Raw genomic sequence first — 18075 nt, forward strand, 5'->3', positions numbered from 1 at the left:
CTGAACCATGGCTCCAACTATCTTCCTAGTCTCCTGATAGATTTTCTCCCCATCCCATGTTGGATTTAAGGTCTTCAGGATTCCAGCAAGGCGATTGTGTTCTCGCAGAAACAAGGTATGCATAGAAAGAAGACCCATATGTTCGTTGGCGCGATTGTCACCTTGGGGACATAGATAACGTTTGAGTTTCATATATAAATATATAAGTGCGTATAAATTATGTTCATTTAATTGGTTATCATTTCAAACAGAAGTGCTGCAAAAATGTAACACCCATGATATGTTGAGACACACTGTAGTGGAAATGAGGATAGATACAAGGCAGTAGAGACCAGCATTATTTTTCAGCGTAATTTTGAACCTCCGTTTCCAGCAGACGTGATGGTACCCTAAAGTGTGAAAAGGTAGCTTTCAATTGCATTTTCCTAATGGAGAAGACCGATCTTACAGCTTTATGTTGAGTGGTTGTGTGCAGGGGAGTCAGCAGGGAGACGATCTAATGGTACGGAAAAATGTGAAGGTCACTGATGGTCACTGGAAGGCAACTTGAGGGCAGTATGAGGGACTTCTTTCAGGCGTTAGCTAGTGCCTGGGTCAAAAGCAGATGCTCTGCATCTGGTAGAGAGTGTTTCTCCGTTCACCACAATTCACATGATTAACAGAGGTGTCTCTTCACATTCCCTCCTCCCATGTGCTTGTTCAACCTCCTGGGCAAGGTAGATTTACTGGCCCCAGCCCTTACATGAACTCTACAATGTTTAACAAATGAGTTTACATGAGGGACAACTCTTCAGGCATCAGTTGGAAATCATAGACTTTTATTGTACTCAAAACGTCCTGGATTCTTGCCCAGGTATGCCCAGTTAAGTTGGGTGCTCAACTCTCTGCTTTGCTGGCCTTTCCGTTTCTACAGTTGCTTTCTGCCTCCAGGTGAGCGCAATGTTTATATAGAGAACAACCAAGGTCATGTGTCCAAGTGCTGAAGCTAGCTCTCAGCCTTCTCGGGATACACTTCAGTGGACCGAGAGATAAACAACAGATAAATAACACTGTGCTTTAGTCCTCTGAGATATTAGCTTGAGCATCAATGTACTGAGATATAACCTTGATGATTCAGGCGACCAAGATCACACTAGAGAAAAAAGGCATTTGCAATGCAATAGGTCTCGCATTTGCGGAAGTCTGAGCTATTGGCATTGTAAATGGCACTGCCTTTTATTTATGTGTTTTGAAAACATGCAAGTGGGGCGTAAACACCCACAAAAACATTGCAAAGGATGACCCCGGCAACTATCGCTAACGAGATGCAGAGTAGGGGTTCTCGAGCAAAAAGCCGCAACAACACCACACCTCAACATTCTCAACGACCAGCCAGATCGGCGATAAGATCACAAAACATGCGATAAGGCATGTTAGCAGCAGGAAATTAACACCTGCTCTGACCTGGCGCAAAGTCAGACAACAACCTGCACCATAAAAGGAAGCCCAGACCACAGCCTCACCTGAAGAACAACAGATGCCATGGAGCCACTGATCATGCAGCACGGAGCCACAACAGGGCCACAACAACCACCGCCACCACCCCCAGGACCACCACCCCTCTTAACCCCCAGTCCCCCTCCTCCCCACCTCCTCCCCCGGACCACCACAGAGGCAGTGCAGACCAAGACAGCGGACCTTCGGAAAACGCACCAACCTCACACACCCAACACCAGAGAATGTCATTGCCCACTACAGGCTCAAAAGGAAAACCATCCTACGCATCCTGAGCACCATTGCCCACAGGCTGACGGTACCAACACAGCGGACAACCAACATCCCTCCGCAGACAAAGCTGCTGGCTGTGCTGTGCATGTTGGCCTCTGGGACCTTCAAACCAACAACCGCCAGAGTCAGAGGAGTCTCACAGCCAGCCCTATCAAAGTTCATCACAACTGTCTTGAATGCCATCATCAGCTTGGTACCCTAGTACCTATACTCCCCCCACACTGTGCAGGAACTGCTGGAGACCAAGCAAGCCGTCAACGCCATAGCTGGCTTCCTGCACGTGTTAGGGGGCAATTGATTGCACACATGTCCTACTTGTGCCCCCTGGTGACACTGCACACAATTACCTCAAAAGAAGGCATAAGTGTGCAGGCAACAGTGGACCACCTGGGAATCGCCACCATTGTTTATCCAAGAACTCAGATCTTTCTCTTTTATATGGTAGTGGCACTAGTTCTTCTGATCCCAAGAATCCGATCTTATCAGTGATGCACAAATCTTGGCAAAGGGGGCATCGTATACTAGGCTCAAACGCGCGTATTCATGTTAAGGCTCCTCTTTGGAACAATTCAGCTATTCGTATCAATGGTTGCACTTTATCCTGGCCTTTCTGGCAAGCAGCTGGTATTTACTCCCCAGATCAACTTCTTCATGATGGAAATTTTAAATCATTTTCTCAATTATGTGAGGAATTTAATCTTCCTATACAACACTCCTTTAGATACTCTCAACTTCAACAATGTCTGAGGAAACACTTGGGATCTCCCCCTTGGGTGTTGCAGGTGTCCCCAATACTATCTTACCTAAATCTGTGGGGAAAGTTTAGAGGAGTGACCTCTGGTCTTTATAAAACCTTTATGTCTCCTTTATTTTCACAATCTCTCTCGTATGCTCTCCAATATAAATCGTTTATCTATTTCTTATACGGCTTCTGAATGGGACAAGATACTGGAGGGATTACATAAAGGCGTTCGTGAAGCAAGGATTACATTTTGTATATTTAAAATCCTTCATGAATGGCACTGGTCACCAACTAAGTTACATAAAGCTGGATTGCTTTCACACACTAAATGCTGGAGATGTTCCACCTCTGGTTGTGACATAGTTCATATCATTTGCGATTGCCCAGCAACAAGGTCCTTTTGGTCCTTTGTTGGCAAGACTTTACATTCCACAATACCATTATCCTTACCATTTACACCTGCCACAATCCTTCTACATGATTTTCGACACTTTCCAAAACTTTCTAAATCACAAATACGTCTTCTGCACACTGCATTGGCTACACCTAAAATCTGTATTTTGCGTCATTGGAAGTCTCCTTCTCCACCCTCTCAGAAAGAATGGCTGGTGGCAATGATGCAAACAGCCCTACATGAGCGCTCAATTTATAACCTTCAAGATCAAGTTGATGTATTTCTCCAGACCTGGTCTTCTTTTTTAAAAACTGAAATTAACACTGATGCCAACTCCACTCTCTCTCCTAATGCAAACACTTGAATTAACTAATTCATTATTTTATATTTTGTGTATTTCCTTTCTTTTTCCCTTTCCTTTATCCTTCATAAATTTATTTACCCCACTCCCGTCCTCCTTCTCCTCCCTCCCTTCCTCTGGCTCTATTATCTCTCACTGTTCTCTTATTCTCTTCTTTACAGTTTTTCTCTTCTTTTCTTCTTTCTTCTACTTTTCATGTCAATTTTCTCCTCCCTTTTTTTTTTTTAATTTTTGTGCTCTGATCTAATTATTTAAATTTTCTTGTACAAAGTCATTCTCTTTTATATTTAGATTTATTCATATGTTATATATTATAATATGTATAATATCCAGTTCTTATTCATGTTCTTTATACCATATATCTACTCACTTATTTATTCATTTTAATATTTATATATAATATGATTTCTTATTTATTCATTCATATTTATCATCAACATATGTATTTAATATTATCAATAATTCATTGTTTTATTATTTCTGTGTTACTCTGTATTTCATGATAAAATTCAATAACAAATTTCAACACAAAACTATATTTGTATTTGGGACAGCATTATAGAAAAATCCCAAAGCTCCCCATCCCGTTTAAGATTGAGGAAATGAAAAAACTGTAAATAATAAAACAAGCAATCCATATTGTGTACATGACTGCAAACATAACACCATACTAAGGGCCATATGTAGGAAGCCAAATACCGGTCGGTAACGGCCGATTTTCGGTAACTATCCCGTTACCGACCGGTATTTTGGTTTTTGCTATGTAGGGGGCTGATTTCAGGATTCGGTAATTTACCGAATTGGTAAAATTACCGAATCAGTAATTTTACCGATTCGGTAAATACCGAATCCTGAAATGATATGTAGGGGGAGTGTCTTGTTGGTGTGGGGATTCGTTATTTACCACCAACTAATAGTTGATGGTAAATGACGAATACCTGTAAAAATGCATTTTTGTGCAATTTGAAGTGTGCAATGTGGCAGACATACATGCCCTAAGGGCATGTATGTGCGCCACATGTGCACACATGGACGAATCAGGGGTGCAACAGGGTGTCAATGTGACACCCTGCCACCCATGATGATGCCTCCCCCATTACCGATTCGGTATTTACCGATTCGGTAATGGCAACTGGCTTCCCATTCATTCCTATGGGCCTCCAGGCCCATAGGAATGAATGGGAAGCCAGTTGCCATTACCGATTCGGTAAATATCGATTCTAAAATACCGACATTTACCGAATCGGTAATAATTTACCTACATTACATTTACCGATTCATAAATACCGAATCGGTAAAATTCGGTATTTAAGAATCGGTAAATGTAATTTACCTACATATGGCCCTAAATACCTTAACAAGCCTTTGCAAAACTACTGTGAAAAGTAAAGAAATGCATATAATTTCAAAACTTGTAAAGACAAAGTATATGTGTTACCAATAAACAAAACAATAAAGCGAGCAAATCATTCTGTACATACCTGCAAACATAATACGTTTACTGCTGTTTTTATGAGGGAAGAAGGACTGTGGGAAATGTTGTTCACCGCAGGAGAGTGACTTGAACGCACTGCCAGCCATCACATCCCAAACAAGCGGGATTAGCCTTGGAAAGACACCCAAACACGCATGAGTCCTAGCAAAAGTAGCCCAACGCTGGAAAAAGTCACGGGGAGTAAATAAAAGCAGCGATGAGCAGTGGCAGAAAGGAACAATTAAAAAAAGAGTTCGCCTGCATAACATCTGAAGAGGAACAGCGTAAGGAAGCTGCAATTGGCCGGTGTACCTGAGCCTTGCAGGGAAGTGATGTATCGGCAAAGCAAACGAGTTAGGAGGCAGCGAAATAAAAGAGACACTGAAGTGAACCAATGGTGAGTAGGAGGAGGGGAAAAAAGTGATGGTATTGATTACATGCAGGTCTTGCAGACAGCGCATGCGCGCTGTAGGCTCGATCTAAAAAATAGTCAAAAAAACAATAACAAACATGGCAGTTGCAATACCAAGTACATACTTTTCAACAGAATTATAGCAGAATGCGTTCTAGGCAATCGGCAGATTTGAATGCAAGAGTAAATGGTGAAGCAATTTTTCTTAATCTTTAAAAACAATTTGAATTCTATTTTCAAATTTCCTTTTTATTGACTCAAAGCAAAAGGATTTGTTTTATATAAGTACACTTTTTGGAAGTCTATCACTATTTAGTTTGTGGGGTATAGGCTTACCACAAAGTTTTCTTAAGAAAACGTAAGAGTTATTTAATTACCGTACTGCAATGCTGTAAAATTACAAAATACAATTTAGAAAGCCAGAGTGGATTAATTAAAAAAGCAAGACATTTTCAGGGAAATAACAATGTATTGTTGGTTGCATGTGTGCCTCTAAGTGACAGCTATTAAAATATGATGATAAATTTAAAAAAGGAAGTTACTATGGTGTTTTTACATTTCGTGATGCTTTTTCTCTGCCTGATGGCCTTGAGTGGTTTATCTCACCTTCAGACATCCAAATGACCTGGTCTTTTGCTTCCTATTATCAAACGTTGTTTCCAGCAGTTTATGATACAATACCAGTATATCTGAGCATAGGAAACAGGCAGTGATTTCGCTATGATACTGTGTAGCCAGCCCCTTCCTCTATGACTGGCAGCTAAGCTGGCACTAATGATCTGAATATTCTGTGAAAAGACCAGCCGATTTTTATGTAGTTCAAAATATGAAACATTTCCATAATCCAGGCCCAAATTAACAATTGATCGAATCAAGATAGCCCTTAATTCAGGGGTAGTACATTTTATTATTTTCTTGAGGGGACGTCGGATGGAAAATGTTGTTTGCAAATGCTTAATCTACCTACGCGTTCCTGTAGAGGATTTCGTCTTCAATGTTAGGCTGAATAAACTGGCCAAAGGTACCCAAGAATGTTGATCAATGTTTGGAACTAGCTTTAGTTACAAATAGAATGCTTTCCATGTTGCTCCCATTCAGTTGGGCGTAGTTATTTTCCTTCGTAAATCACATTATCCAGAAAAGTGAGAAGTGGCTGGGATTGTGCTTTATTTCCTTCTTTTCTTTTCAGCAAAATCAAGATGTACTTTTTAATTATGTTCAGAAATCAGCAGAAATCCATAAGTAAAGGCTGAAGAAGCAGTGAGAAGGGAGACCTTTTAGGATTCTCAACAGCGACCAAAGAGTATGGGGGCCTACATTCTGCTAGTTGATGGCCCACCGCTCTTAGGAAAAGAGAGGTGGCGATGAATGGAAAGATTTTACCACAATCCTTTAAATTAAGGATTAGCAACCTAATTTCACACATTGGTCTGCATTTTAAACATGTTGGCTTCAACGTTAACTAATGCTTTTTTGGCCTTACAGCTAGATTGAACGACTAGCTAATTATTATTCAGAATGTTGCAATTGTTATGTTATGTGTTGTTATGTTATTTTATGTTATGTTATATTATAAGAAAAGTGAATTGGCATAGCGCACAACTCACCTGGGAGGGTATCTTGGTACCGAAGGAAGAGTTGTATGTACTCCAGCAAAGCCTTGTAGTAAGTCTAGCCCCACAAATGGCCAAGCACAGGAAAAGGTAGAAAATAATGGAGGCAGGGACTTACAATAAAACCCCAAAGAAAATACTTACATTATTCTGATTATTAAAATTAATATATTTCTATACATTTTATAATGTTAGAAAGTTACATAACATTTACCATTACATTTGTGATAACTTAATAAATAATGAGTAGCTAATTATTTTGAAAACATTAACCTTTTAAACTTTTATAAACGTTTTGAAATGTTTTACGTTGATTAAAATATAACTGTTACTTGAAATTACTATATATTAATTTATTAATAAAATGCTAGTGATGGAAGTTTTTTTTAATGTTTTAAGAAAATATTTATATGAAATAATAAATTAATATATTTTAATTGGTCTGTTATTTAAAAAACATTTAATTTGATGAGTTAATATGTTGTAATTTCTTTTTCATAAAGCTTATTATTTTAAGCTATACTTTACCATAGGAAGATTTCCATCCCAATAGTGGAGGTTTCCAGTTACATGTGAAAAGCTACTTGTAGTAACTTTACTCTGCTAAATTCAATCTTAGATATTCCAACCCTTGGTTTTAGGAGGTGGGGACAGGCACTTTTATATTGATGTAAATTGACACTTTTTTGCTCACTTTTGGGCTACATTTTGTGCTACATTTGGGCTCTTTTGTCTCTGGTGGCCATCTTGGGAGACTTATTTGTTATGAAGTTTCCTAATTTCCTCATTTACTACAGTCTCCTCAGTAGGAAATACTTTCAGTTTTTTTTACTTTGATTCCATCAAGAAGGCATTCAGATATGTCACACATTTGCCATAAATTCAGAATGTTAGCACTGTAGTTGCTTATCAGATCACTGTAGTAAAGCTACTGCTTACCAGGGAAGTCTGCTGCTGGTATTGAAAGTGCATGTTTCAGTCTGCATGTCAGACTTCTTTATTGAAATAGAAGAGGATTTGAGAAGTCATTCAAAATGTGCCCTAATTTTTCTTTTTTCAGCACTAATCATAATTTCTATGGCAAAATGAACCCCCTCATTGTGTTCCATTTAAATTAAACTACTCACATGCTACTACTCACTCGCTACTACTCTCTACTACTCACTCTCTACTACTCACTCTCTAATACTCTCTACTACTCTCTACTACTCACTCTCTACTACTCACGCTCCACTACTCTCTACTACTCACTCTACTACTCTCTACTACCACTGGCCACCAGGGATGAGGCGCAGGTGGGAGCCTGCGGGTGGTGGAGGGCCTCGAATCACCGGCGGCAGCAGAAGACAGCGGGGTGATGGTGGAGCTGCAGCGGGGGGCGACCTACCAAGAAGGTCAAGGGTCGCTCTCCTCACTGCGCAGCGGGCGCCATATATGGGGAGGTGGGGAGGGAGGAGCAGCTGGGAGGCGGGAGGCAAGGGACGGGTGGAGCGAAAGGGCGCGGAGGGGGCGGGCCGCAGGGGAGGCACAACGGGGGAAAGGAGACCGGCGCGGGGCATGGACTTGAGGAGGGGGCACAGAATACGAAAAGCACAAAATCAGAGGGCACAGAAATACAAAGTAAGCACAAGTCAGCGGGGCACAGAAATACGAAATAAACACACAATCAGAGGGTCACAGAAATCAGTGGTACAGAATAAAAGGGGGCAAACTGGCGAGGGGTTCAGAATCAGAGGGGGGCACGGAAGCAGGCGGCGAGCGGGGGGCAGGGGGGCACAGAAGAAGGAGCGGGCAGACAGGCAACGCAAGCAACAGGCACAGTGGAAACGAACCTTAGGCCACCACTGGCCACCAGGGATGAGGCACAGGTGGGAGCCTGCGGGTGGTGGAGGGCCTCGAATCACCGGCGGCAGCAGAAGACAGCGGGGTGATGGCGGAGCTGCAGCGGGGGGGAGCGACCTACCAGGAAGGTCAAGGGTCGCTCTCCTCACCGCGCAGCGTCTGCCATATATGGGGAGGTGGGGAGGGAGGAGCAGCTGGGAGGCGGGAGGCGAGGGACGGGTGGAGAGAATGGGCGCAGAGGGGGCGGGGCCGCAGGGGAGGCAGCGGAGGGGGAAAGGAGACCAGCGCGGGGCACGGACTCGAGGAGGGGGCACAGAATACGAAAAGCACAAAATCAGAGGGCACACAAATACGAAGTAAGCACAAGTCAGCGGGGCACAGAAATACGAAATAAACACAATCAGAGGGGCACAGAAGTCAGTGGTACAGAATAAAAGGGGGCACACTGGCGAGAGGTACGGAATCAGAGGGGGGCATGGAAGCAGGCGGCGAGCGGGGGGCAGGGGGCACAGAAAAAGGAGCAGGCAGACAGGCAACGCAAGCAACAGGCACAGTGGAAACGAACCTTAGGCCACCACTGGCCACCAGGGATGAGGCGCAGGTGGTGAAGGGCCTCGAATCACCGGCGGCAGCAGAAGACAGCGGGTGACGGCAGAGCTGCAGCGGGGGGAGCGACCTACCAGGAAGGTCAAGGGTCGCTCTCATCACTGCGCAGCAGCCGCTATATATGGGGAGGTGGGGAGGGAGGAGCAGCTGGGAGGCAGGAGGCAAGGGACGGGTGGAGCGAATGGGCGCGGAGGGGGCGGGGCCGCAGGGGAGGCAGCGGCGGGGAAAAGGAGACTGGCGCGGGGCACGGACTCGAGGAGGGGGCACAGAATACGAAAAGCACAAAATCAGAGGGCACAGAAATACGAAGTAAGCACAAGTCAGTGGGGCACAGAAATACGAAATAAACACACAATCAGAGGGGCACAGAAGTCAGTGGTACAGAATAAAAGGGGGCCCACTGGCGAGGGGTACGGAATCAGAGGGGGGCACGGAAGCAGGCGGCGAGCAGGGGGGCACAGAAGAAGGAGTTGGCATACAGGCAACGCAAGCAACAGGCACAGTGGAAACGAACCTTAGGCCACCACTGGCCACCAGGGATGAGGCGCAGGTGGGAGCCTGCGGGTGGTGGAGGGCCTCGAATCACCGGCTGCAGCAGAAGACAGCGGGGTAATGGCAGAGCTGCAGCGGGGGGGGGAGCGACCTACCAGGAAGGTCAAGGGTCGCTCCAGTGTGTTCAAGATTGCAGTTTCATAGCTCTATTATCTTAATAAATAGCCACACTGATGAAATTACATAATTGCACAGTGAATGTTACCTTTTTCTGAGTTCATAGCAATTTGTGACTATCTTAAGGTAATAGGAGCAAATGAGAAATAGTCATGTTATGATCAGACGGTTTTGTGACTTAGTATTTAATTTTTACGCTAAAGCTTCATTAATGATAACAAATGTGAAGTCGTTCTGCAAACGATAAGATTGTTTTGAAAATATTTTATTTATTGTTAATTAATCATATGATTTTTTTTGTAGAGTAATGGTTTTAATTAACTAGGCAATTTATAAATGAACTTGACACCTCCCAGTTTTCGTTTTTTCCAGGAAGGTTGTAGTTTGCTTCTGTCACTTAAGATATCAACCAGCTATGACCCCTGTTATTTTGGTGAACACACACCAGATTACATAATGAAAAGTCACTCAAAATGTGCCCTAATTTTTCTTTTTTCAGCACTAATCATAATTTCTATGGCAAAATGAACCCCCTCATTGTGTTCCTTTTAAATTAAACTACTCACTCGCTACTACTCTCTACTACTCACTCTCTAATACTCTCTACTACTCTCTACTACTCACTCTCTACTACTCACTCTCTACTACTCACTAATACTCACTCTACTACTCTCTACTACTCTCTACCACTCACTCTCTACTACTATACTACGCACTCTCTACTACTCGCTCTCTACTACTCTCTCTCTACTACTCCCGCTCTACTACTCACTCTACTACTCACTACTACTCACTCTCTACTACTCTTTCTCTACTACTCACTCTCTACTATTCACTCTATACTACTCACTCTCTACTATTCACTCTCTACTACTTGCTCTCTACTGCTGTCTACTACTCACTTTCCACTACTCACTCTCTACTACTCTCTACTACTCACTCTCTTCTACTCGACTACTCTCTACTACTCACTCTCTACAACTAAATCTCCACTAGTCTAGTACTCTCTACTACTCACTCTCTACTACTCTCTACTACTCACCCTATTACTCTCTACTACTCTCTACCACTCACTCGCTACTACTCTACTACTCTCTACTACTCGATCTCTACTACTCTCTACTACTCACTCTACTACTCACTCTCTACTACTATACTACTCTCTACTACTGTCTCTACTGCTCACTCTATAGTACTCTCTACTACTCACTCTCTACTACATACTCTCTGCCTCTTGCTCTCTACCTCTTGATCTCTGCTACTCTCTACTACTCACTCTCTACTACTCCCTACTACTCACTCTACTACTCACTCTCTACTACTCTCTACTACTCACTCGCTACTACTCCACTACTCTCTACTACTCACTCCCTACTACTCACTCTCTACTACTCTACTACTCCCTACTACTCTCTCTCTACTAGTCACTCTCTACTACTCACTCTCTACTGCTCTTTACTACTCTCTCTACTACTTCCTCTCTACTACTCGCTCTCTACTACTCGCTCTCTACTACTCTCTCTACTACTCACTCTACTACTCACTCTACTACTCACTATCTACTACTCTCTACTACTCACTCTCTACTACTCTCTCTCTACTACTCTCTACTACTCACTCTACTACTCACTCTCTACTACTCTCTACTACTCTCTATCTGCTACTCACTCTCTACAACTCACTCTCTACTACTCTCTACTACTCACTCTCTACTACTCTCTACTACTCACTCTACTACTTACTCTACTACTCTCTACTTCTCTCTACTACTCACTCTCTACTGCCCACTCTCTAATACTCTGTACTACTCACTCTCTACTACTCACTCTCTACTACTCTCTACTACTCACTCTCTACTACTCACTCTACTGACGTATCTACTGTCTACTACTCACTCTCTACTACTCTCTCTACTACTCTCTACTATTAATTCTCTACTAATCTCTACTACTCACTCTACTACCCACTCTCTACTTCTCTCTACTACTCTCTCTCTACTGCCCACTCTCCACTACTCTCTTCTACTCACTCTCTACTACTCACTCTCTACTACTCTCTACTACTCACTCTCTACTACTCACTCTACTCACGTATCTACTCTCTACTACTCTCTCTACTACTCTCTACTATTCACTCTCTACTCTCTATTACTCATCCTCTACTCTCTACCTCTCTACCTCTCTCTACCTCTCTCTCTACTTCTCTCTACCTCTCTACCTCTCTACCTCTACCTCTCTACATCTACCTCTCTACCTCTACGTCTCTACCTCTACACCTTTACCTCTGCACCTCTACCTCTCTCTACCTCTCTCTACACGCACACATATTCACATATATATGCATATATATGCAAATGCATTTATATATATGTATCTATATATTCATCAAAAAGGTGCTCAGATATGAGGCCGCACTCCGCATACAGTTAGGTAAACAACCTCTTTATTCAATAAGTATGCAACTTTTACCCCAGTCATTTATTCCTCAGGCCTTACGCGTTTCAAAGGTTTGTCCTTCTCGTCAGAGGCCAACCATGCAGAAAGAAAATTTATCGCCGGTACAGCACCTCTACCAGGCTTATAACCATTCAATGAGCATCCGGTGGGCTCGGTGATGTCACTTGCTTTTCACAATGCCTGCTGGGTGATGTAGTTACATTCGGCGTTTTCCTGCCCTCCAGTGGGTTTCAAACTGCATGCATAATCCAGGAAAGGTTATTGAAAAAGCCCTCCAGTGGGCCCCAGGGGAGAAAGTGCATACCTCTCAATTTCAAACTGCAGCGCCGTTATCGAAGGGGTTCGGTCCCCCTGCCGGTACCTCATTGCTTTCAGGTTGGTGCGTCGCCTCCACGGCCGGAGCCGCCGTGATTTGACATTCATCAAAAAGGTGCTCAGATATGAGGCCGCACTCCGCATTCAGTTAGGTAAACAACCTCTTTATTCAATAAGTATGCAACTTTTCCCCCAGTCATTTATTCCTCAGGTCTTACGCGTTTCAAAGGTTTGTCCTTCTCGTCAGAGGCCAACCATGCAGAAAGAAAATTTATCGCCGGTACAGCACCTCTACCAGGCTTAGAACCATTCAATGAGCATCCGGTGGGCTCGGTGATGTCACTTGCTTTTCACAATGCCTGCTGGGTGATGTAGTTACATTTGGCGTTTTCCTGCCCTCCAGTGGGTTTCAAACTGCATGCATAATCCAGGAAAGGTTATTGAAAAAGCCCTCCAGTGGGCCCCAGGGGAGAAAGTGCATACCTCTCAATTTCAAACTGCAGCGCCGTTATCGAAGGGGTTCGGTCCCCCTGCCGGTACCTCATTGCTTTCAGGTTGGTGCGTCGCCTCCACGGCCGGAGCCGCCGTGATTTGACATTCATCAAAAAGGTGCTCAGATATGAGGCCGCACTCCGCATACAGTTAGGTAAACAACCTCTTTACTCAATAAGTATGCAACTTTTCCCCCAGTCATTTATTCCTCAGGCCTTACGCGTTTCAAGGGTTTGTCCTTCTCGTCAGAGGCCAACCATGCAGAAAGAAAATTTATCGCTGGTACACCACCTCTACCAGGCTTATAACCATTCAATGAGCATCCGGTGGGCTCGGTGATGTCACTTGCTTTTCACAATGCCTGCTGGGTGATGTAGTTACATTCGGCGTTTTCCTGCCCTCCAGTGGGTTTCAAACTGCATGCATAATCCAGGAAAGGTTATTGAAAAAGCCCTCCAGTGGGTCCCAGGGGAGAAAGTGCATACCTCTCAATTTCAAACTGCAGCGCCGTTATCGAAGGGGTTCGGTCCCCCTGCCGGTACCTCATTGCTTTCAGGTTGGTGCGTCGCCTCCACGGCCGGAGCCGCCGTGATTTGACATTCATCAAAAAGGTGCTCAGATATGAGGCCGCACTCCGCATACAGTTAGGTAAACAACCTCTTTATTCAATAAGTATGCAACTTTTCCCCCAGTCATTGATTCCTCAGGCCTTACGCGTTTCAAAGGTTTGTCCTTCTCGTCAGAGGCCAACCATGCAGAAAGAAAATGTATCGCCGGTACAGCACCTCTACCAGGCTTATAACCATTCAATGAGCATCCGGTGGGCTCGGTGATGTCATTTGCTTTTCACAATGCCTGCTGGGTGATGTAGTTACATTTGGCGTTTTCCTGCCCTCCAGTGGGTTTCAAACTGCATGCATAATCCAGGAAAGGTTATTGAAAAAGCCCTCCAGTGGGCCCCAGGGGAGAAAGTGCATACCTCTCAATTTCAAACTGCAGCGCCGTTATCGAAGGGGTTCGGTCCCCCTGCCCGTACGTCATTGCTTTCAGGTTGGTGCGTCGCCTCCACGGCCGGAGCCGCTGTGATTTGACATTCATCAAAAAGGTGCTCAGATATGAGGCCGCACTCCGCATACAGTTAGGTAAACAACCTCTTTATTCAATAAGTATGCAACTTTTCCCCCAGTCATTTATTCCTCAGGCCTTACGCGTTTCAAAGGTTTGTCCTTCTCGTCAGAGGCCAACCATGCAGAAAGAAAATTTATCGCCGTTTCAGCACCTCTACCAGGCTTATAACCATTCAATGAGCATCCGGTGGGCTCGGTGATGTCACTTGCTTTTCACAATGCCTGCTGGGTGATGTAGTTACATTCGGCGTTTTCCTGCCCTCCAGTGGGTTTCAAACTGCATGCATAATCCAGGAAAGGTTATTGAAAAAGCCCTCCAGTGGGCCCCAGGGGAGAAAGTGCATACCTCTCAATTTCAAACTGCAGCGCCGTTATCGAAGGGGTTCGGTCCCCCTGCCGGTACCTCATTGCTTTCAGGTTGGTGCGTCGCCTCCACGGCTGGAGCCGCCGTGATTTGACATTCATCAAAAAGGTGCTCAGATATGAGGCGGCACTCCGCATACAGTTAGGTAAACAACCTCTTTATTCAATAAGTATGCAACTTTTCCCCCAGTCATTTATTCCTCAGGCCTTACGCGTTTCAAAGGTTTGTCCTTCTCGTCAGAGGCCAACCATGCAGAAAGAAAATGTATCGCTGGTACAGCACCTCTACCAGGCTTATAACCATTCAATGAGCATCCGGTGGGCTCGGTGATGTCATTTGCTTTTCACAATGCCTGCTGGGTGATGTAGTTACATTCGGCGTTTTCCTGCCCTCCAGTGGGTTTCAAACTGCATGCATAATCCAGGAAAGGTTATTGAAAAAGCCTCCAGTGGGCCCCGGCGGAGAAAGTGCATACCTCCCAATTTCAAACTGCAGCGCCGTTATCGAAGGGGTTCGGTCCCCCTGCCGGTACCTCATTGCTTTCAGGTTGGTGCGTCGCCTCCACGGCCGGAGCCGCCGTGATTTGACATTCATCAAAAAGGTGCTCAGATATGAGGCCGCACTCCGCATACAGTTAGGTAAACAACCTCTTTATTCAATAAGTATGCAACTTTTCCCCCAGTCATTTATTCCTCAGGCCTTACGCGTTTCAAAGGTTTGTCCTTCTCGTCAGAGGCCAACCATGCAGAAAGAAAATTTATCGCCGGTACAGCACCTCTACCAGGCTTATAACCATTCAATGAGCATCCGGTGGGCTCGGTGATGTCACTTGCTTTTCACAATGCCTGCTGGGTGATGTAGTTACATTCGGCGTTTTCCTGCCCTCCAGTGGGTTTCAAACTGCATGCATAATCCAGGAAAGGTTATTGAAAAAGCCCTCCAGTGGGCCCCAGGGGAGAAAGTGCATACCTCTCAATTTCAAACTGCAGCGCCGTTATCGAAGGGGTTCGATCCCCCTGCCGGTACCTCATTGCTTTCAGGTTGGTGCGTCGCCTCCACGGCCGGAGCCGCCGTGATTTGACATTCATCAAAAAGGTGCTCAGATATGAGGCCGCACTACGCATACAGTTAGGTAAACAACCTCTTTATTCAATAAGTATGCAACTTTCCCCCCAGTCATTTATTCCTCAGGCCTTACACGTTTCAAAGGTTTGTCCTTCTCGTCAGAGGCCAACCATGCAGAAAGAAAATTTATCGCCGGTACAGCACCTCTACCAGGCTTATAACCATTCAATGAGCATCCGGTGGGCTCGGTGATGTCATTTGCTTTTCATAATGCCTGCTGGGTGATGTAGTTACATTTGGCGTTTTCCTGCCCTCCAGTGGGTTTCAAACTGCATGCATAATCCAGGAAAGGTTATTGAAAAAGCCCTCCAGTGGGCCCCAGGGGAGAAAGTGCATACCTCTCAATTTCAAACTGCAGCGCCGTTATCGAAGGGGTACAGTCCCCCTGCCGGTACCTCATTGCTTTCAGGTTGGTGCGTCGCCTCCACGGCCGGAGCCGCCGTGATTTGACATTCATCAAAAAGGTGCTCAGATATGAGGCCGCACTCCGCATACAGTTAGGTAAACAACCTCTTTATTCAATAAGTTTGCAACTTTTCCCCCAGTCATTTATTCCTCAGGCCTTACGCGTTTCAAAGGTTTGTCCTTCTCGTCAGAGGCCAACCATGCAGAAAGAAAATTTATCGCCGGTACAGCACCTCTACCAGGCTTATAACCATTCAATGAGCATCCGGTGGGCTCGGTGATGTCACTTGCTTTTCACAATGCCTGCTGGGTGATGTAGTTACATTCGGCGTTTTCCTGCCCTCCAGTGGGTTTCAAACTGCATGCATAATCCAGGAGAGGTTATTGAAAAAGCCCTCCAGTGGGCCCCAGGGGAGAAAGTGCATACCTCTCAATTTCAAACTGCAGCGCCGTTATCGAAGGTGTTCGGTCCCCCTGCCGGTACCTCATTGCTTTCAGGTTGGTGCGTCGCCTCCACGGCCGGAGCCGCCGTGATTTGACATTCATCAAAACGGTGCTCAGATATGAGGCCGCACTCCGCATACAGTTAGGTAAACAACCTCTTTATTTAATAAGTATGCAACTTTTCCCCCAGTCATTTATTCCTCAGGCCTTACGCGTTTCAAAGGTTTGTCCTTCTCGTCAGAGGCCAACCATGCAGAAATTTTTTTTATCGCCGGTACAGCACCTCTACCAGGCTTATAACCATTCAATGAGCATCCGGTGGGCTCGGTGATGTCACTTGCTTTTCACAATGCCTGCTGGGTGATGTAGTTACATTCGGCGTTTTCCTGCCCTCCAGTGGGTTTCAAACTGCATGCATAATCCAGGAAAGGTTATTGAAAAAGCCCTCCAGTGGGCCCCAGGGGAGAAAGTGCATACCTCTCAATTTCAAACTGCAGCACCGTTATCAAAGGGGTTCGGTCCCCCTGCCGGTACCTCATTGCTTTCAGGTTGGTGCGTCGCCTCCACGGCTGGAGCCACCGTGATTTGACATTCATCAAAAAGGTGCTCAGATATGAGGCGGCACTTCGCATACAGTTAGGTAAACAACCTCTTTATTCAATAAGTATGCAACTTTTCCCCCAGTCATTTATTCCTCAGGCCTTACGCGTTTCAAAGGTTTGTCCTTCTCGTCAGAGGCCAACCATGCAGAAAGAAAATTTATCGCCGGTACAGCACCTCTACCAGGCTTATAACCATTCAATGAGCATCCGGTGGGCTCGGTGATGTCACTTGCTTTTCACAATGCCTGCTGGGTGATGTAGTTACATTCGGCGTTTTCCTGCCCTCCAGTGGGTTTCAAACTGCATGCATAATCCAGGAAAGGAACCCCCTCATTTTGTTCCTTTCTAAATTAAATGTTTTAAGAGTTACCACTTTATTCTAATCAAGATGGCTTCAGGTGTGCCATGCGTTTGTCATAAACAGGACTGTTAGCGCTCTAGTTGTTCTTTAGAACACTCTGGGAAGCTGCAGTAGAACACAAAGGAATCAACTGACAGTCTCTGCCCTTGTTGGATGTACATGTTTTACTGAGAATGTCAGACTTCATTCTCACATGACTGAGAAAGATAATGTGAATTTACAGCAAATATGCTCTCAGTTTAGCTTATAGATCACCTTCCAAACCTCTGTGGGAAAAGCATGAGAAAATAGTTTTCTCTCAAACATGATTCATGATATCCCAGCAGAAGGCTTCTTCACATGGTAAAATCACCTTAGAACACACCACAATTCCTAAAATGAGTATGGTACCATCAACAAATGATTTATAATGTAACTAAAGTCTTACTACCTTCTATTAACTGCAATGCTTTTTAATGAGGTGCTATCATGTATAATGGTCCCAAGATGGCTGCCAACACGTCT

The 18075-nt window shown here is 44.7% G+C and overlaps 1 protein-coding gene across 1 annotated transcript in view; it reads right to left on the bottom strand.

Annotated features, from left to right (window-relative positions):
* LOC146809306 (myeloperoxidase-like) overlaps nt 1–18075 on the bottom strand; it is a 184145-nt gene that overhangs the window by 39658 nt on the left and 126412 nt on the right. The window contains exon 8 of the mRNA XM_085614336.1: nt 1–161. Within this exon, the coding sequence (XP_085470462.1) occupies nt 1–161 (161 nt within the window). The remainder of the gene's footprint in view (nt 162–18075) is intronic.

This window comes from Triturus cristatus, chromosome 7, assembly GCF_964204655.1.
Source record: "Triturus cristatus chromosome 7, aTriCri1.1, whole genome shotgun sequence".
Taxonomy (NCBI): domain Eukaryota; kingdom Metazoa; phylum Chordata; class Amphibia; order Caudata; family Salamandridae; genus Triturus; species Triturus cristatus.